Source organism: Lissotriton vulgaris, chromosome 4_1, assembly GCF_964263255.1.
Source record: "Lissotriton vulgaris chromosome 4_1, aLisVul1.2, whole genome shotgun sequence".
Classification (NCBI taxonomy): domain Eukaryota; kingdom Metazoa; phylum Chordata; class Amphibia; order Caudata; family Salamandridae; genus Lissotriton; species Lissotriton vulgaris.
The window spans coordinates 1,398,732,406-1,398,756,434 of NC_141691.1; the positions used below are offsets into that span (position 1 = coordinate 1,398,732,406).

The 24,029-nt window shown below is 44.4% G+C and overlaps 1 protein-coding gene across 1 annotated transcript in view; it reads left to right on the forward strand.

Moving 5' to 3' along the window:
• Positions 1 to 24,029, forward strand: part of LAMA3 (laminin subunit alpha 3) — a 1,118,674-nt gene that overhangs the window by 954,339 nt on the left and 140,306 nt on the right. The window contains exon 43 of the mRNA XM_086917979.1: positions 20,468 to 20,581. Coding sequence (XP_086774105.1) covers positions 20,468 to 20,581 — 114 coding nt within the window. The remainder of the gene's footprint in view (positions 1 to 20,467; positions 20,582 to 24,029) is intronic.

Genomic DNA, 24,029 nt, shown 5'->3' on the forward strand with positions numbered 1-24,029 from the left:
CAAATGCCACAGCTTCCTACTCTTGATTCCCCCTGATGCCTCTTTCTTACAACACTGTACATTTCCCAGCTCTTTATTGACACTGTTGCAGATTTTTAATCCATGCTTTCTTCCTTTTCCTTTGTTAGTGGTTGTCTAGCATTCTCTTCCTCCTTCTTTCTTCCTTTCTGCCTTTCTCTCTCTAGCACAGGGTAATAGCCCGATTATGAAAAATAAAACGCAATTCCTAACAATAAGTGTTGGTTCCTACAGATGAATCTGGGACCAGTGGAAGGACATGAATTCCCTTCATTTAAAAAGAAGCATCAGTTCAATTCACACTGATGCTTCTTTTAAAATGAAGGGAATTGGCACAGGGACACAAATATATACAGGGACTGGCTATGCCCTGGGCCACTGAAATTAAGCGTCAGGGAAGGGCCTAATTGTGGCAAGGTTTACTCAATTATGAGACAGAAAACGCAAATTATGCTGCATAATGCGGCACATTTCATGGTACTATTGCTGCATAATTCTGTCCGTTTCTCACATGTGAACGGTGTCTGGGAAAATATTTAACTTATTTAGTACCTGTTTAATGTCCAAATACAGTAATAAGCAACTGAAAGATGACCTGTCAACCTTTGTGGAGGGCCTCCCACTGGGCGGCAACAGATGTCACTTGTGAACCGTTTGAGCAGGAAACACATTTTTTATTGTAAAAAAACTGCAGACTGTGCAGCAGGTGTTGGATTATGTGGCAAATGCGCAAATCTATATTTGTGTGAAAACATCACAGTCGCAATAGTGCATAATTCCAGTGGCCCTGGCTATGCCACAAGTGTGTGGACTACCAGCTAGCAAAGCTCTGTATCAAAAGATTTGTAAAAAGCAATTTACGGTCCCACAAAAAGGTGGAAAGTATTCCTGGAGATTGACATTTGGAAGAGCCTACAGACACTATAAAGGTGTCTTACTCCTTCTATAAATAACTTCAGTGCCACTTTCCAAATCCTTCCTTGCTAGCTATTGTCTGACACGTTTGGGCACCCATTGCAACCTTACTTGCCTCTTCACTGGGACTGTGTTGGAAGGGAGGTTTGAAGAGAAAAGGGTATCTGTTACCCCCCTGGAAGCTTGACTGCTCCCGAAGAAGGCAGGACAATCATGGTGTCTGGTTGAAAGGTCAGGATCATCAGCATTTATTTATTTATTTATTTATTTATTTATTGCTATTTTTAAAGCGCGCAAATACCCATACAGGTGTCTCGGCGCTAGTGATCACAGAACTTCCTACACTTTGACGGGGTGGTTAGGCAGAGGAGAAAAGCCATGTCTTGAGGTTTTTTCGGAATTTAAGGAGCGTGGGGGCGGTTTTGATGTGCAGTGGGAGGCTGTTCCACAATTTAGCAGTGGCTGTAGTGAAGCACCTGTCTCCCCAAGTGGCCTTTTTTGTCCGAGGGACAGACAGCATGAAAGCTGTGGAGGATCGAAGGGTTCTGCGATGCTCCAATGGGCGTAGAGCTTCTTTTAGGAACTTAGGCCCTGGGTGGTTAAGGGTCTTATAGGCTATGCAAAGGGCCTTAAATTTTATTCGGCTCCTGATTGGGAGCCAGTGGAGCTCTTTGATGTGATGGGAGACAGATGTGAATTTGGAAAAAGAGAGTAAGGTTCTGGCAGCCGCGTTTTGCACGGTCTGGAGTTTGTTGAGGACTCCTTCCTGAGCATTAAGAAGCAGAGAGTTGCAGTAATCCGTTTTAGAAAACACTAAAGTACTGATAAGTGTTTTGCCGGCTGACTGTGGTAGATAAGGAAGGAGTTTCTTGATTTTTTTGAGGGTGTAGAATGCAGATGATACAACAGCATTGGTGTGATGGTGGAAAGTCAGTTTGTTGTCAAAGGTGACTCCCAGGTTGCGGACCTTAACCACCGGTTGGGGGGGAGATCCCAACTCCGGTGGCCACCATTGTGGGGACCATGCTGGTTTCAAGCTCCCGAATGTCATCACCTCCGTTTTATCAGAGTTAAGTTTAAGACAGTTTGATGACATCCAGGAGCTTATTGCCTTCATTACCTCCTGAAAGTTGGCTGCCACGCTAGCTCCATTATTGTACACCGATAGTACTAGTTGCGTGTCATCGGCGTACGTGGTAAGGGCATCCATTCTCTTCTTCTAGATAGGCCTTATGTCCTATGTCCCCTGCCTTCTTCATCACCCAGTATCAGTTGGGGCCCATCAGACCCTTGGCCATTACTAAGGGCCAGATTACAACCTTGCAGCAGAACAGTGGTCACTGTTCCGCCGAAGGTCGCCGCCGCAGCCCGCATGCCAGATTACTACTTTACAGTGGTCTGGCGGGCAGCGTATTGGTTCCCCTTGCGGTGCCCTTTAAAAGGCGGCGGGCATTTTAAAAGAGCACTGAAATGGGGACACCTCACAAGGGCCCTGCACAGCATGGACTCGAAAGTCCGTGCAATGCTGGAACCTATGTGCATGCACCCAGGGGGAACATGTTATGCCCCCCTGTGCACATCCACATATGTCTGAGTCTTTGTTTCCTCACAGCCAGGCTTTTAATGGCGGTTGATCCACCGTGAAAAGCCTGGCATGGAAGAAACTCTTAATATGCTTGGCAGGACCGTAGCAGTCACCCTGAGCATATTTCAGTCTCTGACCGCCGCTCCAAATTCCAGGGAACGGCCGTTCCCTGGCGGAGCTGGCAGTCCTAGTGCGGTCTGACTGCCCGAATTGTAATCGGGCGGTCAGACAGTTGGTGCGGCAGTGGCTGGATACGCCACCGCCGCGCCACCACGAGTCTGGCAGTCCTTGGGCCGCCAGACTTGTAATCTGGCCCTTAGTGTTTTCTTCATATTTTTGGCAAAGGTATCAGCTAATGCCCAATAAGAAATGCATGTACTGCCTTTAGCACAAGCCCGCTCTCCCTCACCAGGAATCTTTGACAAAGGAAGCTAAGGTACACAATCTCCAGCTTTATGTGATGCCCCATGTATTCCTTTCCTGGTGATGAGTTCATCCTTTCTTTACCTGGGGAGTAACCACTGTGTTCCACTTCTTTGGGGATTAGGCTTCGTCCCTCCGAACATTCATTATTGTAGATTCACTTCGAAACACCAGCTAAAGGCGGCCTTCATCATCAATGGCCTGGCAAATGAGCCAGATTTTCCCCACTCCCAGAGTTACAAATACTGAAGATATTCGTAACTCCGGACGTGGGGAAAATTTTGACCCATCATTCGTTTGACCCTGAGGGTTCACTAAGAAATTGGGAATTACATAAGGAATCTCTACTCCAGGTCCGATTTCCCCAAGTAATGCCTTCATCTCCCATGCTTTCACTCCCAATTTTGGTTGTTTACAGCACCCATAATCTCTGGGTGGAAGTAAAAACATATAATTTAGAGGCCACTGATAATGAGGGACTTAGATATGAATGTTCCGCATCTGGGGACTGTTCCACATGACTTTCTTCGTCTGTACTCAGAGATGCATTGTGGAACTGTGGATGACAATTTGGAGTACAGAGCAACCCACGGTGTTATAAAAGGAAAGAGCCTGCCTGGCCCAACATCCCACCAGGCTGCAATTTGTGTGAATGTCGTGAAAGGGAGAGCCTGCCAGATTTTACTTTAAAGCTCATATTGCCCCACTTACCTCAAATACTGTTGTGCCTTGCAGCCTCTCTGTGGGTCCCTCGACCCTCTGCTCCCACGCTGCTAAAGAGGCTGCATAAGGATCCATAAGAGTGTTCTCTTTTTAGTCATGTAGCTTAGGAAAAACTAACCTAACGATTTACATCTCATGGTGTGGAGTATCCATTGGCTTACAAAGGCTATAAACTTAGAATACTTGAACAATATTGTAAAAGAACAGGATGTTATTTGTCTCCACTATACTTGGTTGTGTGAGGACAAAAATAGATGACTTATTTTTGTATTCCTTAAAGCTTCAGTGAATTTGGTTGGTCGCCACTTTGGTGGTGTTTTAACCTGAATTTCTTCTAAAATAGATTGTAATGTAATAAATATTTCTACTGAATGCAGATGAATTATTGTATGCAAGGTTAATTTAAGTTTTACTATTGATGTTTCATTGTTGATTTCAATAAATGAGTATTCCCTATTTTTAACTCCATCTAAATTTTCAATTCTGTTGAAACAAATAAAAAAGAATATACACGTTGTATCCCGAGCAGATTAGAACAATCGTGTTGTGCAAATTTGGCTAGAACTCAAAAGGATGCTGTTTTGAACATTAAAGAAGAAGATTAACACTTATCTGGATTGTAATGTTTCATCTGGACTCAAAATTTGCACAATACGATTGTTCTACTCTGCTCGGGATACAACGTGTATATTTTTGTGGATGTGGTTTTCCATATCTAATGGTGACGGTTTGATAGACGCCATCTCTATCCCTAGTAGCAGCCTCATACAGTTCCATAATTACTTATGACAATTGAGCGCAAGCGTATAACCTTCTATCTACCGTTCTTTTGCTTTGTTTCAATTAAAAAAGAATATGAATATATTAACTTCACTTTATTCAAATGTCATGCTACTGGCTAATCGCCGAAAAAGCGCTTCAACACCCCATCAGAGGTAACAAGCGCTATATAAATGCAAACCTTTTTCCCTCTTCTATCCCTCACCTACTCCTCTCAATCCAAATAACTGACTAATATCCACCACTCAAATTACTTTCATATTTCACTATACTAATTCAGCCATAACCTTTTATGGGTTTCGGGAGTAGCGTGCTACTCACCAAAAAAGTGCTTCAACACCCAATCAGGGGTAACAAGCGCTATATAAATGAAAACCTTCTAACCTCTTCTATCCCTCTGCTATCTTTCTGAATTCAAATAATTGGCTAACCTATCCACCACTCAAATCACTTTCATATTTCACTATACTAATTCAACACTAATCCTTTCTGGGTTCTGGAGTAGTGTGCTACTTACCGAAAAAGCACTTTGATGCCTTGTTAGGGGTAGTGAGTGCTATATAAATGCAATTACAATATAATACAATACAATACACTGACAACTATTTCCACCCTGAAGTATAAAGAGTTTTGCACTTGTGCCAAAAACACAAAACACATGCATTTTCTTTTCTTTTTGAACTCTAGCACAATAGTTTACTCATATTAAAATTCTGCGCGAAAGCAAACATGAAATAAATATTTCAAACAATTTTATTTCTGTTTACATTATGAAATAAACATTTTTGGCCACTTTTCAGATGTGAATTAGTTTCACTTCAAGTAAATATTTGTGTAGACCATTCTTTCAGACACAATAAATATATCAATTAAATCACACCATATTACATTTCCTTATTAAAAACATAGCATAACACAGTTTATAAAGGTCATAGTTTTTTTCCACATTCCTCTCTAACAACTATTAAATAATGTCTATGAGAAATTGGGTTATTGGTTGAGGGGGTGTCAACCCTTCCCAAGCAACAACCACAATCTTTGTCAGGGTGAACCACAAAAAGCCACAAAATTAACCTTTGCTTAAACCTCTGATAGCTTGGCGCAAATGCAGTCAGGTTTAACTTAGTGGCACTGTGTAAAGTATTTATGTAGCACACTAACAGTAATAAAGTGAAAACACATCACAAGAAAAATCCGAAACCAATTTAGAAAAATAGACTACATTTTAATAAATAAAATAATACCAGAAGGACAAAAATCCAATCAGTATAACTGGAGATATTGAGAGGTTTCCGTAAAAATAGCGAGAAGTTGCAGAAAGCACTAACAGTAAGTATCTGGTCACGCTGGGCCGGTGAAATATCATAAGTTCAGGCTGACCGCGATGGAGCGCTGGCCGGACACAGAAGCAAGTTTGACCTTATGTCCTTGGTGCACAGCCTGCAGGGTGTTGCTTCGCGAGGCTTTGCATCATCCAGCGTTGGTTCTGATGAAGCGGTATATAAGAACACTCTTATGGATCATTATGCAACTTCGGAAAGAGCGTGGGAGCACAGGGTCGAGGTACCCACAGAGAGGCTGCAAGGCACAATAGTATTTGAGGTGAGTGGGGCGACTCTGAGTCTGGAACCCCTAAAGGATTAATGGTGAATTAGGAGAGTGTAATATGAAAATTGAGAAGATTGTGATGTTAGTCTGATATTTTAATTGAAAAGGATAATGGAGGGATAGAAGAGTGAAGGATTTAGACTTTTTGGGGGGAGGTCATAGCAGTAGGAGGAGGATTGGGATGAGAAAAAGGGATGTGGAGTGGAAGAATCAGAGGGAAGAGTTTAGAAAGGCTTGTTTTGGGGGATCGGTATAGTAAAAAAGGTGTCAGATAATGCAAGGAGGGGTAGTAGAGTGGGGAGAGTCTAGAAAGGGTTCTTTTGGGGATCACAGTAGTGGTGTGGTTTGGGATGAATGTGAGAGTCAACGTAGAGGATATAGTGATAGAGGTATAGGGTGAGAGATAGGGTAGTGCATTGGAAAGGGTAGTAGAAAGAGGTTTGAGATGAGTCAGAGGGTTGAGGTAGAAGATATATTGCGAGAGGTATAGGGTGAGAATAGGGTATTGCACTGGATATGCTGAATTAGAAGAAAGTAATAAATATATAGACCCATAAGTACATGGAAAGTATCTAGATGTAAAGGAAGCAATGAACCACCTGTGTTCCATATCACTACAGATTAGTCAGGTTGCACTTCAGGGCTGTGTTTGGACAGCGTCTGTCGTGTAACCTGCCCGTTTCTGTGCATTAATCCAGTGTGCTAGGATGTCTTGTGTGACTAGCTTCAAACGCAGTGATGGGGCCTGCAAGGGACCACAGACCCACCTGTGCAAACGCAGTGTGCCAGTACTGCACAGAAGGTTAACACCTTGGATAAATGACATGGGGTATCTATCAGCATCCATGGGATGGCTGCCTTCTCCCTGTCATGCCGAGAGAGCGGGCATTAAGCAACCAGCGAAGTGGTGGAAACCCACTGAGATAGCGGCCCCTCGCATGGGCGCCGCTCCGAGGCCAGGGCCTTGGGTACTTCTCAGGAGACGGTGAACTTACTCTCCTATAACCACAAGTCAAGTTCTGACTGAGCAGCCCACGGTGGCCGCGTGCAGGGGCATGCAGGGAGACGGCCCCGGCACTCAGATGCAAATATGCGGCGGAGAGGAAGGAAGCCGTCGCACCTCTGACTGACTGGACGTACTCGCCGCATTACTCAGTCTGTGATTTACTCCTCGGGCCGTCTGGCTTTCCAGGGTGGGGCGAGGGATGCCTGCCACACCTCGGCTGCCCTACCTTCGGCACACTGGATTACAGCGCGCGCTATCACTTCGGCCGTGCCTGGTTCAGTGAGGCGGTCTGACTCAGCGTGAGGCGGGGAGGGCGCAGAGTCGGCGGCCCCCTCTGAGTCAGGGGCACCTGTATAAGAGCGGGCTCGGGCCACAGGGACGAGGTTTGAGAATATTCACGCTGTCGGGGATGAGGATGGGGATCCCAAGGCCGGTGCACGTCAGGATCTACCTGGGATGTCTTTTGCTTTTACTGGCCCTGGGGCAGAGCGTGGCCCTGGAGGACATGCAGCAGAGCCTGGCATTCCCGCGGCTGCTGGGGCAGCAGAACAACCTGGACTTCGGCCTCAACCAGGTAACGCTATCAGTGCTTCGCCTCGCCTGCTCCTGTTATGTGCGGCTTTAGCAGTGCTGCATAGACGACGGCACTGTTAGTTCACTCTGAACACCCACCTGCTGCAGCGCGCCGCTGTCCTCTGCAGTAACCGATGCAAGGCGCACTCAGCCTTCCATCCTTCCAAGGACGGTAAAGTGAGAGACCACATTACATTGGACAATAGTAACATGAGGTTAGAGTTAGCTATATTGGTGCCGCGTAAAAGTTGCTATGTAAAGCGCGGTGGAGCAGCTGGAGCAGGCTTTGAAGCGCTAATAACTGAAAATAATATAGTACTACAATTAATGTGCTTTTGCGGTCAGACGAACGCCATTACTCCCGCTTGGATATTAGCTATTCTGAGCGTGGTAGTCGCTTCGCAGTTGCCTGCAAGTCTTAGAGTTAATTATAAATGTTCTATTACACGATTTTCCGCGGATTTATTATGTAGGTACATTATTTGTTGAGCGCATATTGAAGGCAGAGCCTCCGGCTAACTTGGCGGTGCTTTATTAATACACACAAATAGATGCATGTACGTCCCATGTTCGACTCCGTCTTCCTTCCATCTGAGCCCAGTGAAGCGAGCTGATGGCGCGACATCAGGCGCACCTTAGTTTTATATGGCACTTTAAACTCCAAACTTGCACTTTCTTAGCGCGATAACTGATACTCCAGGGTTTCCGGGGTTTCTTCCGGCCGCTATAACCGAAGCCAGGCAGTCGTTCAGGACTGGGCACCAGATGCTAATAAAATCCTTTTCTCCTGGTCCCACAAGTGACAGCAAGACCCCGTATTCTCACTACATGGCGCGCAGCTAGATGCATGGCAACTATTACTGAAGTGCCAAGAGTAGACGCAGTTCAGTTTGTGAAACTGCGCATCAAAAACGGCCAGCGTTGCTACTAATCAGCCGTCTATTACATTTCATAACCTGTTTTTTAAATCCATGTTGTGCTTTTGAGGGCAGTGGTATTTCTGCGAGCGTGGTTTTTTGGAATGTATAATCTTTTGCGCGCTCCTTTGGCACACACCTGAAGGAACTCCTCTGTGGTTGAAGCGATTAAACGCCAATTAATGCAACCACAGCGCTTCTGAGGGGCGGGGCTCTTCCAGAGTGCTCACAACTTTTGTCAAAGTAAGTTATTTTGGAAAACGCATTACAGTTCAATGCCCAAGGTCGCACAATTAATCGAGTGAGGAAAGCCGAGATTAAAACTCAAGTCTTCATTTTGAGCAGGTAAGAACTGAGGGGTCGAGTCACAAAATTGATTTTATCATCTATGAAAAGCCTACAGAAGTGCCCTGCAGCCCTATACATGCGCAAAGACCCATTGTTTAAAAATCAGCATATGTGCATGTCTAAACCTGCAAATTCGATTTAGTACAGTGTCGGGTATAGAGATGGTAACATCCTCTGTGGTAATCCCGGGGAGGGTGAGAGGTATAACATTTAAAAAGTAATTGTAAACACACATCAGTAGCTTTGAGGGTATTCACTAACTTTTGTGGCTGGAGTGCGTCACTTCGTTTACGCTCCAAGAAGTCAGTGCTAGCAGACGCTAGGAGCCCGATTCCCAAAGGGACTATGCACTTGTGGCGCAGGCCCCACACTGGTGGCGGGAGACCCAAACTCATGGCGGGACTTATGAAATGTGGAGGTGGCGCCACAAGTGTGCTCCCCCAACAAGACTGTGGCGCTCTGCCACGAGTGTCCCCCCCACCATGACTGCGGGGCCTCCACTACGAGCGCGCCCCCCCACCATGACTGCGGGGCCTCCACCACGAGCGCACCCCCCACCATGACTGCGGGGCCTCCGCCATGACTGCAGCATTTCTGCCATGACTGCGGGGCCTCTGCCATGTGTGCACCCCCCACCACGACTGCGGGTCCTCTGCCATGACTGTGGCATCTCTGCCACGACTGCAGGGCCTCAACCACAAGTGCACCCCCACCACGACTGCGGGGCCTCCACCACGAGCGCACCCCCCCATCACGACTGCGGGTCTTCCGCCATGACTGCAGCATTTCTGCCACGACTGCGGGGCCTCTGCCACGTGTGCACCCCCACCACGACTGCGGATCCTCTGCCATGACTGCGGGGCCTCCACCACAAGCGCACCCCCCGATCACGACTGCGGGGCTTCCGCAATGACTGTGGCATCTCTGCCACAACTGCGGGGCCTCCACCAAAAATGCTCAGTCACAGTCCACAACCACAGTCCCACGACGACTACGGGGCCTCCGTCATGACTGCGGTGCCCTTTGTGAATCAGGTTCTAGGTGTTTATATTGGGTGTGAATAACACCTAAGCACTGTTCACCTGGAAATAGTTTCCCAGATGGGAATATATTTACACAGTGGAGTTAGAAGACAAAAAAGAAAAAGATGGTGCTTTTAACTGGCGCATTTTCCACAACTGGACAATATCCAATTTAGGGTCAGACATGAGAATTTATAACCACGATTTGCATATATTTCTCAGTGTAGGTGCACCTTTTAGTGAATGTCTTGAAAGGAGAATTTTATAACGAAAGTTTAGCAAAAAAGTAGCAAATCTGCACCATTCAAAATACTCCTTGTATGTAGGAAAATGTTCTACTTTTTAGAATTCACAAACATTGGCAGTAGCAGGCTAGGAAAGCTATGCCCGTGTTTGGCTTCTAGGGATATTACTGGCAACTAACACCCAGTGGGAAGGTACGTATGCTTGCAAATAGTTTAACCACTGGCAATCCTTCAGGGTAGCATTCCAAGGCATCTTTTTCCACCCACTGTGCTACTCTAAACAGTGCCTTATTTAGGGGTTTGTAGACGGAGTAAGGGAAGACAGGTTGGCGGTGGTCTTTACTACCTTTAACCAACTCAATAAATTTAGGGATGTGGACATCTCTACACATTGGCAGAAACCACCATCATGGGGGTTTCTGTCAATATAGGAAAAGTTTGATGGATGGCTCCATCAAATATGACGGCCGGCAGTTAAAATTTTCCCAACAGAGGAGTTTGTTTTTGTAAAATAAAAAAAATGACCCACACTCCATGGAAGTTTTCTCCCATGGTATGGGAGTTAGTTTTAGTTTTTTAGTGTATCTTACTGCCAGGATATGCCTGGGGTGACTGACAGTAAGAAAAACATCTGATTATGCACTCTAAATAGGGCAGGCAGTCCTTACCTCTGATGCACCTACTCTGTCGGGCCGTTGGAGGAAGTTTTTCACCGACAGAGGACATTTTACTGCATCTGAGTAAAACCTGTGGTTCTCCTATCTCAGAATTGGCAGGCTTCAATTAACCCCTTCGAGGCTGATGACGAGCTGGGCTCGTCATGGTGTAGCCTCCTCAAACACTGATGACGAGCCCAGCTCGTCATGAACAATGGGAAATGGGAAGATCCAGCACAGGAGAAAAATAACCACAGCAGCAATGTGGTTAAGTTTGGCAGACAGGGTAGTCTGACACCATAGCAACAAAGTCCTGTCGAACAAGCTCTAAATCAGCCCCATAACCCCATTTAATGCAAATCATTATAGACTCTACTCCTCATGGGAACAGTCCATCCCAAACCTTGGTCACTTCACTCATTCCCCCTGTGGCCCACTGCTTTTTTAGTTGGGAAATTTGAGATTCACATCCCTGAATCTCACTGATTATGGTACATCCCTGTACGAAGCATGCCAGTGCTTCAGCCGCATCTATTTTCTCTTTAGGGGATTTCTGCAGTGCAATGTTTGCCTTGTCTTCGGATGCTGCTGACAGATTCATTCCTCACTTCGCTAATATTGAATCAGTTCACATAACTTGGAGGTCTTACATTCCTAGGGCCTGTTAGAAATCCCGTTCAGCACAGTGCACGGTGTCTCCTCATGGGCGAAACCTCTTGCCCAAGTAAAACCAGGAATGGTCAACTTAAACAAGTGTACAAATTGGAACAGACGTTTCACATATGATAGCTCAGTTGTTTTGTAATTTAAAATAAAGGATGCGCAGCAGATATCTGTGTACCATCCAACGGGTTTGATGACATAAAAGTGTTCAAAAAGGACGACGGCGAGTGGTTTGTGGAAGTCACGAGAACCCAGAAGAAGCCATATTGGGTCAATAGACATTATTGTCATGCTTAGAAACTAAAAGACTGGTGAGCAGGACATCTGTCATAAAGAGAGATTTTCTACACTTCAGATTTGTTGCAATCCATTATTCACAAGGATGGCTTATTTCATGTGAATTTGAAATATAATTCATAAGTATGACATAATTCCTGGTTCTTTTAGTTTATAAACTCTGTGCTTTTTGTGGCTTAATAAATGCCATACTTGCAATATATGCAAACAAGTACCTGTGGCCTTGTGTCCTAGAGTAAGGAAGCTAAAAGGCACACACTGTGCTGATTTGCAATATCTTTACTTGCGCTATGGTGTACGTTGTTTTTCATATTCATTGTCACTGGAATTATGCCTCTATGGAAGGCCAAATTATGCAGCAGAGTAAATAAAATTAGGAGGCAAAAAAGACAAATTATGCAGCATAATGCAGCACAATCTGTGACAATATTATTTCGTTATTTCTTGTCTTTTTAACACCTTTTTATGCCAGTTTGGGAGAAGTTTCACCTCATTGGTACCAGGTAAACACTTGACTGTAACTGAAAGTTCATAAGGTAAACCTTGCAAATTGTCTATCATTGTGGAGCCTCATTGTAATTCTATTATTTCAGTAGTAACTTTTGATCTATTTGAGCTTAAAACAATGGGGCTTATTACGATGGTGGGTGGATCGCCACCGCCGGGCCGGCGGTGGTGTCCACAACGCGATCGCAACCTTGAAAACCACCAGTCAGATAATAATGACGGTGGTGACCGCGGCGGTGTAAAAATCCGTCTGCCGCTTTTCCACCTGTAGCCATCCGCCCGCTGGCCTGGCGGGCGGAGCTGGACTGCTAAAATGGTGCCCGTGCCTAGCTTTTTCTGCCATTCGGATTAGGATGCTTGCGGAAGCCATCTTTTCAGCGGCGGTCTCTCCGTTATGGAAAGGCTGGCGGGGATTGTGTTGGGGGGCCGTTGCAAGCCCCCCTCGTGTTGGGGTGGGTGTGGGTGCACTGGGGGGTGCCCATGGTACCCCATTACATTTCACTGCACCAAGTGGCAGGCACATTGCAATTCCTGCCACGTAGTGCAGTGAAATGCACAACATGCTCATTTTCGCTTCGCAGCGGGGCTGGGGCCAGCACCGCCCGCCACAATGCTAAAGCTGCGGAATCCGACCGCTGCAGGTGACCCATCATAATACAACAGGCGGGACCGCTGGAAGCATGGCAGACGGACCCACTCACCGCCATGCGTGCAGCGGTCACATCATAATACCATGGGCGGGACCCCCGCATGCATGGCGGTCGGACCAAATCTCCACTACGGTGGTGGCCGGAAAAAATCCGACCACTATCGTAATGAGCCCCAATGTGTTTTGTGAAATATACAAGTAAAGCAGCAGATTGTGGATTATGAAGCAAATACAGCAATACCTTAATAAGGTGGAAAACATAGTGGCTGAAGAACTGCCTAATTCCAGTTGCCTTGCTCATTTGAGACGCTTCCTTCGTCAGAGTGACTGCCCGACTCGAACCGGGCCATCTGTTCCCCTTAGGCGGTTATAATTCACCCGGCATTGATTGCTGCCTCCAGGAGTTTTTTAGCCGGAATTGCCCTGGCGTTCTCGCCCCGTGGAAACTTGATTGCATTGCAAGTTTTGCACAAGCACCAGCGTAACTCCTTGCCCATCTCCCGTTCCGTCGAATGGGACTCCTTGCCCAAACCCCGCCCTGAGGAATCTTGATTGCTGTGCAATTCTTGCACGAGTATGAGCGCGACGCCTTGCCCAGCTCTTCGTCATTCATAGACGTTATATCGCCTGCCTCCGATTAATGGTTGGGATTGATTATCTCCTAAGACGCTGCCACTTCGATTGCAGACGTAGAACCTACTTACGTGACAGAGCAGTGATCCCAATCGTGTAACCATTGTCCTGATGATGACCTCAAGTTATAGAGAATGAAACGCCGTCGACCCTGCAACGCCATTTGTGGCATTCTATTGGTCACTTTCAAATAACTAATTTTTGTGTATATTTGTAAATATCTTATCTTGACCTTCACTGATTACCTTTCACCTTGTGCGGCCTCACGTTGTTTTATAATCACGTGTCACTGTGCCGTTCACTCACTTACACATTGCCAGTACACATCTGGTTGTTATGGTTACTGCAATATAGTTGTATTTCTGTGCATCTACATGTAAATAACAACCTTGAATTATCATTTGGTCCCCCTTGTTCTTTTCCCTTGTGCTGTGTGATTTACCCTTATCCTAAATTGTCTTTCTACATGATATTCCTGTTGAGACACTGTATTGTTGTTGCAATTACTACCCGGTCTCAACTGGATTAATGTGTTTACTCCTGTTCTGTGTTTATTCTACCTTTAAAGTGTGCCAGGCCAGGTGCAAATTAATTAAAAATATTTTGTCATGAAAAAGGGAGGAAAGGTATAAGTAGTGCAGCTTTGTTCTCAGAAAGTAAAATTGCAAAATAAGAATTAGTTTTAGATTGAGGAAAGAGCATAAGCTGATGCAGAAAAAATGGTTACGTATCAATACATTTTCATTAAAATATACATCTAATTGAAGAACGTACTCTCAAATGCATTTTACTAAATTTTTACAAACTGATACAGATACAACAAAAGAACAAACATAAGCATTTTGCCCAGGAACTGGGTAAAAGTTAGTCTAAATCAAATTGTTTTTTTAAAGGAATTTTCTAGTTTTAAATGACTCATAAATTGCAAGGAAATAAATGCTATTGCCCCAGGTCACATAGTGTAGCGCATTGTAGAAGTCAGGATTCTGGTGTAGGGATAATGCTCCCACAACGGAAAAGGTAGCCTTAATCCGGCTCGTCTCACCTCTCTGTTATTTCACACAACAGCGTGTGTCACGACACTCAAATATCCTTGCTTTAATTTCTAAAGTAGGGTTGTTCATGGCCACAAACGCTGTTGAAGCCAGGGAGGAGACTGGCGGTAAATATTATCATTTATGAGTGGTGGGGTGTGAAGTAAATAGACAGAAAAACATAAATCAAACAAATTTATCTCAACAGAGAAGTACGGACTGATCAGAAATCATGGAAGCAGTTTGATCAAATACAATGTAGTGATGTAAGAGTGAAATTGGATTAACTGTGCTTAAGTTCCATCACATCATAAACCTATATATGTATAACTATTTTACATGTTTTCCTGAAGTTTCGCAAATGTCCGAAACATTACGACCACAAATAGCGATTAGAGCTCTTCTTTCGGTTAGGTGAGGATTAGATGTAAAATATTGAACCATTTTCATGATGCCAGTTTTGAGGCACTACGGTCATAGAAAGCAGTACCTAAAGTGGCAGCTGGTTCTTTGCTGCCCTGATTTTAAATATTTTCCTGCTTTGTGATACTGCCGGAGTTCTACTTCTGACTGAGGGATTAACATATGCATCAACATGACCGCCAATTAGATATCAATGAAATAATCCCTCTGCCTTACAAAATGGGAGTGAGGGACATTAGTGGAGTGGTGTGGCTCACTGATAGTGGAGTGGTGTGGCTCACTGGTTAGAGGCAGCAGACCCGGGAGCAGAGGACGGCCCGGGACCAGAGTTCAATTCCCGATGCGGCAGGGTCGTGGACCAGGGTCAGCGGACTCGATAATTCTCAACTCGGTGCCTACTCTAACCAGGGATCACACTCGGCAACTCTGGGCATTAGCTTGCCTCATCTCCACAACGACATCCCACATATGCCGGGGATGCCTGGTTTCACCTTGGAGATACCCATTAGGGACCATCTCACAGGGAAAGCCAGGACGGGTTCCCCAGCTGTCTATTGCGCAGAGATACTCCTTCGGGAGTCGATTCTAGCGGGTTAAAAACCTGCAATTAAATAAATCAATTAATTAATTTCTAGAACTACAAGTTGGCCCTAGTAATACATAGTCTCTCTGTGGTGTTATACAGTGTATACGGTACTGGCCTCTGCTAATGTTTCATAGTCCATTCAGGGTTACATTAAGGCTTACCTGTAATACTCAACAGAAGGTTTTTGTATGATAACTCCTCTTCAGAAGCTTGACTGAAATCCAACTTTAAGCATAGAAATGAAGCTAACACTCATGGTTCTAGAAAAGTACATTAAAAAAAATATGGCTTGATTTGCTAAAAACCAAGAACATATTTAAGTAGCAAAATAAAAGTTCCTAACAACAAGAAAACCCACTAAACATGACTACAAAGATAGGATGATTTAAACACAAAAAAAGCTTTTTGTACATGCCAATGAAATTCTAAACCAGTGTAAAGTTGATTATGAATTTGTCCCAGTAGGAATATGTGTCCCTATCAGGTCAAAGCTCTAGTCTGAGCTAGTCTTGGATGGCACTGAGTTAGCGTGTACAGGATGTTGGTGTTGCTGGGAGATGCCATCAACCTATTGAATCTGTCTTGTGGAAAATACTTTTCTCAAGCAATCCTTACTTTGGTGTTGAAGGTACTCTGAGCAGTCGTTGGTGTCTCACGAAGTCAGTGTCCTAGTTTTGCACCCTCGTACTGTATCGGCTGAGATGACTTTTTGTACCTGCGCACCCAGGGCTGGCGCTAGGCAATGGCAGTGTGGGCAGCTGCCCAGGGCCTCGCATCCAGCCTACCAGCAGGGGGCCCGCACTGGTGGTGTGTCCTGTTGTTTGCCTAGCAATCTATTTTGAAGAAAGGTGTCTCCTTGCAATTAGGGTCCAGAGGAGGGCCCCACCACCCTGGGCCTCTCAGGGATGCTGTCTGGAGGCCTAGTGGAGGGAGAGGCTTCCTCTTGTCCCAATTACAAAGAGACCCATTCAGAGACAATGCAGGATGCCCATTGTCCAGCATATTACCGCCCCCACCGTTTTAACTTTTAGCCCACAAGCAATTCTCACACATATCGGGCTGAGGGTGTGAGAATTGCTTTTGGGTTGAAAGGTAAAACTGTGGGTGGCTAAAATGCTGGACAGTGGGCCTCTTGCAGTGTCTCTGAATCGCCTCCTTTCAAGGGGTCACTTATTTAAATTAGAGGGGCCTCGCACATTCCCTTTTGGCCCAGGGTCTCGCAAATTCTACAACCGGCCATGTGCGCACCACAGAGTAATTATTGTTGGCTATAAAGACAATGGCACCAAATGACAGAGTTTGAAATATAGTTGTAAACAGTCAACTGGGACTACTGCTTCATGTTTCAGTTCTGTGGTCAGTCCATTAAACGATTTGGCAAATGCCTCCTAGGAAATTTGCAGCTAGACTTTTACTGTAGGCCCATAGCATGGACTTGTGATTCATCACACAGTTTGATTTAGGGGTCTGGTACACAAAACATCTACCAGGCATTACTTTATAACGACTGGCTGAGGGTTTTCCATAGACACTCTATTCTGGAAGTCTTCAAATACTGTGTAACGACTTTTTGATGTAGCATTTAATAGGCAACGAGGCCTGGTACCCCTAAAAGTATTACATTTTATTTATAATGGCTAGCACTTATGACAAGCATTGGCAAAGCCAGTAGGTCTCAGTTTTAAAATGTCAAGCTAAATGCTTTGCCAATGCTTGTTCTGGCGTTGAATGCTAAAACAATAGTTGATGGACAGAATGCAGAACAATGTCATATATTCACCCCAGTACAGAGATCTGGGCCTAAATCCATCGTTTTTTTGCACTCAACACCACCCCAGTTCAGACATGGCCATATGCAAATCAGCCGTGACCCTGTGCCTCGGGCTGGACTGTTCCCGTGAGGCACAGGGTCAAGGCTGATTTGCATATGGCCATGTCTGAACTGGGGTGGTGTTGAGTGCAAAAAAACGATGGATTTAGGCCTAAATCTCTGTACTGAGGTGAATGTATGACATTTTTCTGCATTCTGTCCATCAACTGTTGTTTTTGCAGCTGTTCTGCCGTTGAATGCATGCACATCTGTCAAGATGGCCATGTTAGACTGGGAAATAAAACAAACTTGCATAAAGCTCAAAAAAGAGAGAAGTGGCCCAGCAGCACTTTCTAGCCGACGGTCAATGTCAAAAATATCAAATAAATTATCACAGATGGGAAGAAGGATGTAGAGTGGAGCCGGTAGCATGCGGTAGTGGAGGAGAGGAGAGATGAAACCACAAGTGACACATAAACACTAGGAGTGGAAGCGACGGAGGGGGAAGTAAAAGAGAGCATTTCCCGGGATGGGTGTTAGAGGGAACCAGGAATCAGAGAAAAAAGAAAGGAAGCACATGTACTCCCAAAAAAAGAGCTTGTTACAAACAAAAAAAGAGTCCTCTCAGGTATGCTGTGGATGAATACAACTCATCCATTTAGATCAGTGTAAGACCGAAGTGCTCCTGGGTGGGACAAACACAAGTATAAGAAGGAGAGCCATCGAATAATTAGCAGGGAAATGAGACAAACAACGAAGCCATCCAATCATAAGCAAGGTCCTGACCCAAGGCCCAGTGTATGTATATTAGAAACAACAGATATGGCCAACAGACAGCTAAGTCTACAGCCGAGACCTGAAAAGGATTCTAGCCAGCAGATTAGTTCTAGCTAGCTTCAAGCTACTAACAGATCCAGTATGCATGTACAATGGTCTATCGGATTAATAATACAAGAACCTCTCTATTTGAAAGTGCGTAAACTGGTCAGCATGGGCATGCTACTTGCCAAACGGGTCGTGGCCTCATGTTGGATGAAGGGTCCGCTCCCGACTCTAAAGCGGTGGGCCAGCGACATGCTGTACTGTAACACGCAGGCGGAGGCATATAGCGAATTGCTCCCTCCCCGCAGTCGCCCCAAAAACTTCTGGGAGCTCTATCGCACCTATCTTGATTCCAGGATGGACGAGGATGACTCGGCCTCGGGAGGGGGTGAGGGACAGGAGGGCGCAGCGTATTTAGATCCCCCCTGAATCTAGCGGCCGCCCCACTAGATAGACAGCGCCACCAAGCTATGTAGACGTTCAGCCATTCCCAGCTTTACAGGATCATACATGCGCCTGAGCACACAACAGGAAATGCACAACACCACACTACATGCCACTCCAACAGATTACATCTCACACCACAGGGAACACGCAGAATAGGGACCGGTTACGGGTGGGGTGGGGTTTGGGGTTAGGGGAGCTTGTTGGGAGAAAACATAAAATCTTACAGATATGTCTAAATATGCATAATGCACGTTACATTACCGATGGTATTCCATATTGGGACCTTCACCGACCGGCCTGTACACTGGACTGTGCCAATATGGGAGCTTCTTCTTGGTATCCCCGTTGTAAACACTACTGTCTCATTGATAAGAAGACCTGGCCTACCGCCGGCCCGGGATGGGATGTAGGTGAAAGGCCCTGTGTGCATTGTAATGTGCTGTTGTTTGATAAATAAATAAATAAATAAAAACCTCTCTATTTGAAAGAAGGAACAAGGAGGGATACAGAGTTAATCATGTCATCTATCCCTGAATGCACCCACAAGTGACAAGGAGATTGTGCTATGCAATGAATTATTCAATGTTCTTTTCTATAATACACAATTAAAGAAAATATAGGTGCTCCATGTGACGGCGCAGTGCTAGTAATCAGCGGCGAGTGTAAATAATATATCCAATAAGGAGTTTCTTATTCATTGACAAAACTATGACAGTACAGGGGAGTAAATTTGTATTCTTAAAAAGTGATTTCGATGAATCAGTGTTAATTTAAAGCTGATTCATGTAAAAACAATGCTGTCCATGAATCAGTGGTAATTGTGCAGCTTATTTTTTCAAAGAAATTACAGCTCTCCAGTGCCAAAACGGAGATTCCCGTGTCGGTCTATACGCTTTATTTAAATTAAGTGGCCTGGCTCCTTATTTCATTCACCCTGTGGCTGATGGTATTCCTTAACTTAACAAAGGGGGTGCTTTTTTTCAACTAAGTGAGGATAAAATGTCCCCTCCATTATATCTTCCCTAAACAGTTTGTTAAGAGGCCTCTATTTGAAATCAGATGTCTCAATATTTAAGTGGGGCGCTTGTACTATTAGTGGAAATCACTCTCAAAACACCGCAGAGGTCCACCCTCCTCTCCCTCTGGGAGAGTAGGTGCCATATATAGAATCCAGATGTAGATGCACAAAAATATAGAATAAGTAAAAGGTAATACATAAAAAACTACTTTTCTGTTTTAACAAGTCTCACTGGAGCTTTCAAGTAAAATGAATTCTTATGTCAACATTACAAGGCTATACTACTATGTACTTCGTTTACGTTGCTTCCACTAGAATATATCTTGTTAGCCTCCATGCAAGCTATTGCATTTGCAGTCTGGACGCACAGACTGGATCTACAAATTACATCCACCAAAGGGGGGGGGGGGGGGGGGGAGAATGGATGCACAGACTGGATCTACCAATGACATCCGTCAAGAGGGGTGAGAATGGGCGCACAGACTGGATCTACCAATGGCATCCGCCAAGGGTGATGAAAATGGATGCACAGACTGGATCTATCAATGACATCCAACAAGGGGGGTTAGAATGGGCATGGCTATTAGGCTGCTTTATATTATGTTTTTCAACCAGGTAGTTTATTTGTGTTTGAGCAAAGAACTCAAAAACAGGTGCTATGCATTTTCTGTCTGATAAATATGAAGAACATGCACAACTTGAGGCATTTTATCTCATGATATCATAATTTGGGAATGCTTTGCTTCTTGTACCAAACAGGAATGCGCTCCTGGATATTACCGTGACCAGAAGGGTTTATTTCTTGGACAGTGTGTTCCCTGCAACTGCAATGGACATTCCATGCGATGCCAGGATGGCTCTGGAACATGCATTGTAAGTACGGACATGATTTTGAAAGAATTGTTTGTTTGTTCATGAGCCCTGAAAAAGCTTTCTAAAAATGTTTGCCTACTTCATGTTTATATTTGGATTTGGGAACTCAATAAATCCTTTGAGGAAACTATTCCAGGTATGTTCATTACATTCTTCAGCGAGGCGCGCCCATGTTCCATCGATCGCTCCTCTGGAAGGGGGATTATCCCTAAGCCTCAAACTATGAAGCATACAAACAGACCACCTTATGGAAGGGTGCAGCCTGGAAGAAGACCACTTGAAGTGGGACTCTTCTGGCAGGACCCATAGGGTCAGAGGAGAGTGAAGTGTATTTCCAAAGCCAGTGCAGAGGTGAAGATATATGGTGCCACAGGTTCAAAGCAAATATTTAATTGCTATTGAATGAAAAATAGGTTATCCTTCTTTTCTACATAATAAAAACAGGTCACAGCCATGTTTGGGTTAAATCCTACTCATAACTGGCTAAGTACAATGAGTCCTGTCTTATAGAACTCGTTGGCCCAGTTTTCAAGCCAGTATGTCTGCAAGCGCTGGGTGTTCACGGTGGAAAAAAAATTAAGGGAGAAAAGTGAGCCACATTCTGAACAGAATATATAATGTTCAAAGCTGAGAATGAAAAGTATCATACAGTTCTAACATCTTCAGTGGCGCATTCCACCACACTCCGTGATCACATGCCACTTGCTCATGAAATGAGTTAGATATTGACTAATGCCGAAGGTCACTTGCAATTTCTGTTCCACCTCAACTCAAGGTCTATTGATGAATCCTCTGTACCAGTGACTCCATGGCAGTAATGAAGATCTAAATGAGTAAACTGGTTTAAAATTAACCCAGGTAAGAGAGGGATAACGCTGGTAATAGCACCTGTATTTCTGGAATGCTTCCCTATGATCTTGTACCGTGGAAAATTGCCCTGCACCTTTTGAAGTGGTTTACAACCTCAGGATTAAAATTGACTCGGATCGTCAAATGACATCCTAGGCCCTTTCTGTTGCTTCTTGTTCTTTTCAAATGCACTGCATCCACCACATTTCCAAGATGCCCCTCCTGAATAGCAACAGAACAGCATGTCAGCCTTGATAGGATCACAGCCCGATTACTACAATTCTGTCTATCGAAGTACAAGACCAGTATATTCCCAGCTCCGAAAGACCTATTTGACATGATAGTGTGCTTTATAAGATTACATATAACACGTCATCTTGAAGGGAGATGCTGTTACATTGTAACCTGCAGGTAAATTTAGTCACTGATGTAACTACAAAGAAAATGATAGTGAGAAGCTTCAGTATTTAAAATAATCCATTTATCACACAGTGGAAGCCTGCTGTGAGCCCCTGCATAGAACTTTCTATTCTGCCCTTCCCTTTACATGGACACCATCTACTTATTCCAATTCACTGGCGCCCTCTCTAATCCATGAAATTCATCCAAGCTCCCTACCTTCTAAAGATCAACACATGAACCCACACAAATTCACAAATGACACAGTTGATTATCAAGTCTAATGGGACATAATCGCAACCCACGTGCGCATCAGTGTATAAGTCCATAACAGGTTCTGATCCTTACTTAGCAATTAGTAGGAATACAATCAAAAGGACACCTCAAAATCACCCTTACTCCTTGCCATGTATTCCCTCCATCATGGCACTATTGCTGTTTAAACTGCAGGCTGAGCCCCTTAGAATACTACTGACTGAACATCATGTCACCCTACACCCGCATGCCAATGACATAGGTGTACTGTAGGAAGTTGTCTGAAACTCCTATCCTCAGCCTCAGACACTTAGCTGAATTCCAGCCATCCTATCCTTTTTAAATTAACTTTGTATTTCCCTTTCTTGCACTGTAAAGCATAATTAGGTTTCTCCCCCACTAATTTGTCTGTGTGTTGTGAAACTCACTAGTGCCTTTGTGCCCTACCACACTATCTAGTTTTTAACATTGTGCTGCAATTATATTGACTATCACTTTATGCTCAAGCTGCCAAGATAAGTAAATGTGGGGTTGTGCAATGTAAATGAACATTTACCTTTATATGCTTGCTTTGATCATAGTGGTAGTAAGTATCCTACATCTGACACGGTTGGCCTTGATATTTCGACCTTCAACCTTGCCTTAATGGTTGTTTAGGAACTGGTTTCTGCTTTCCTCTGGAGACTTCATTTTGGTCCTTCTTAGGCCCCTAAAACCTAGGTCTGACCTTCAAATATCTGCTTAACATGGGCGCAAGTGTTTTGATGAATGCAATATCTGGATTTTGTCCCAGTATTTTCACGCCCTAAGGCTGTTTTTTAAATCAGAATATGTGGGTGTGAGCGGGCACTGTTTTTGTGTTGGTACTCATCACCCTTGGAACTCCTTCCCCTCTTGGAAATTTTGACAAAATCTCCAAGGGCTGGACTCACAGATCTCCTCACTGGATAATCTAAAATTTGCATGGGTATGACTATCTGCGTACATTTCCTAATTTCCTGAAATTAAAAAGAACTCCAGGAGTACACATGAGAGCATGCGACTGGTGAAGAGTCCCAAAATACTCACATGCATAAGGGGCATGTATAGAGAAATGTAGTAAATCTACATTGCTGTATGCATAAAGGAAAATCATGAGTACGTTTGCACTATTCAATATTTTCCCCTCTATGGAGGAAACCTTTCCCCCTTGGAGAACCTCTTTTCACAACACCATCACTAATGTTAGGGTCTTCCCTCCCCGTACCTTCATGAAAGCTGAGGCACTAATGACATTGACTGGGAAGTTATCTGCAAAGGATTTACTAATGTCTACAAACTTGCAAATTAGTGAGTGCTCACCATTTTTTTAAATTCTTTTGCACCTGTACCCCTCTCTGGAACCCCCACAACCCACCAGTGTGAGCACTTGTATAAATAGAAAGAAGTCGGGATGTGGCGTTATGGTTGGTGATACCGACTTTAGAACTGGGGAACAAGGCTCGAGTCTCGGCATCGGCTCAACATTCTGTAATTCTGGGCAAATTGCTTAATCTCCCATGCCTAAAAAATAATAATTATTGTGGACTTGTTTAATGTAACTGGTCCAATACCTTCGGGTTTGGTTCGAGCTATATAAAAAAAACTTTAACTTACACTGAGATGCTCAAATAATATGTGAATTGGGACAGAAAATCTATACGGGTTTACTCATTTTTCTTTGTCCATCTGCATCCAAGATCAGTTCTGCATCAAAACAGATGCTTTTGTCTGCACTGTGCGACTGTACATCTCTCTACCCACAACAATATGGGCTTATTTGTGCTTATTTCTGGAGAGAGGAGCTTATTTTTCATCATCAGACTTTGACCCAGAGCAAGAGAGTGAAATGTCACAAAGGAAAAAAGGAGAAAGAAAATGATAAGAAATCCGTGACAAAGGCAGAAAGCATGGATGAAAAAGAACC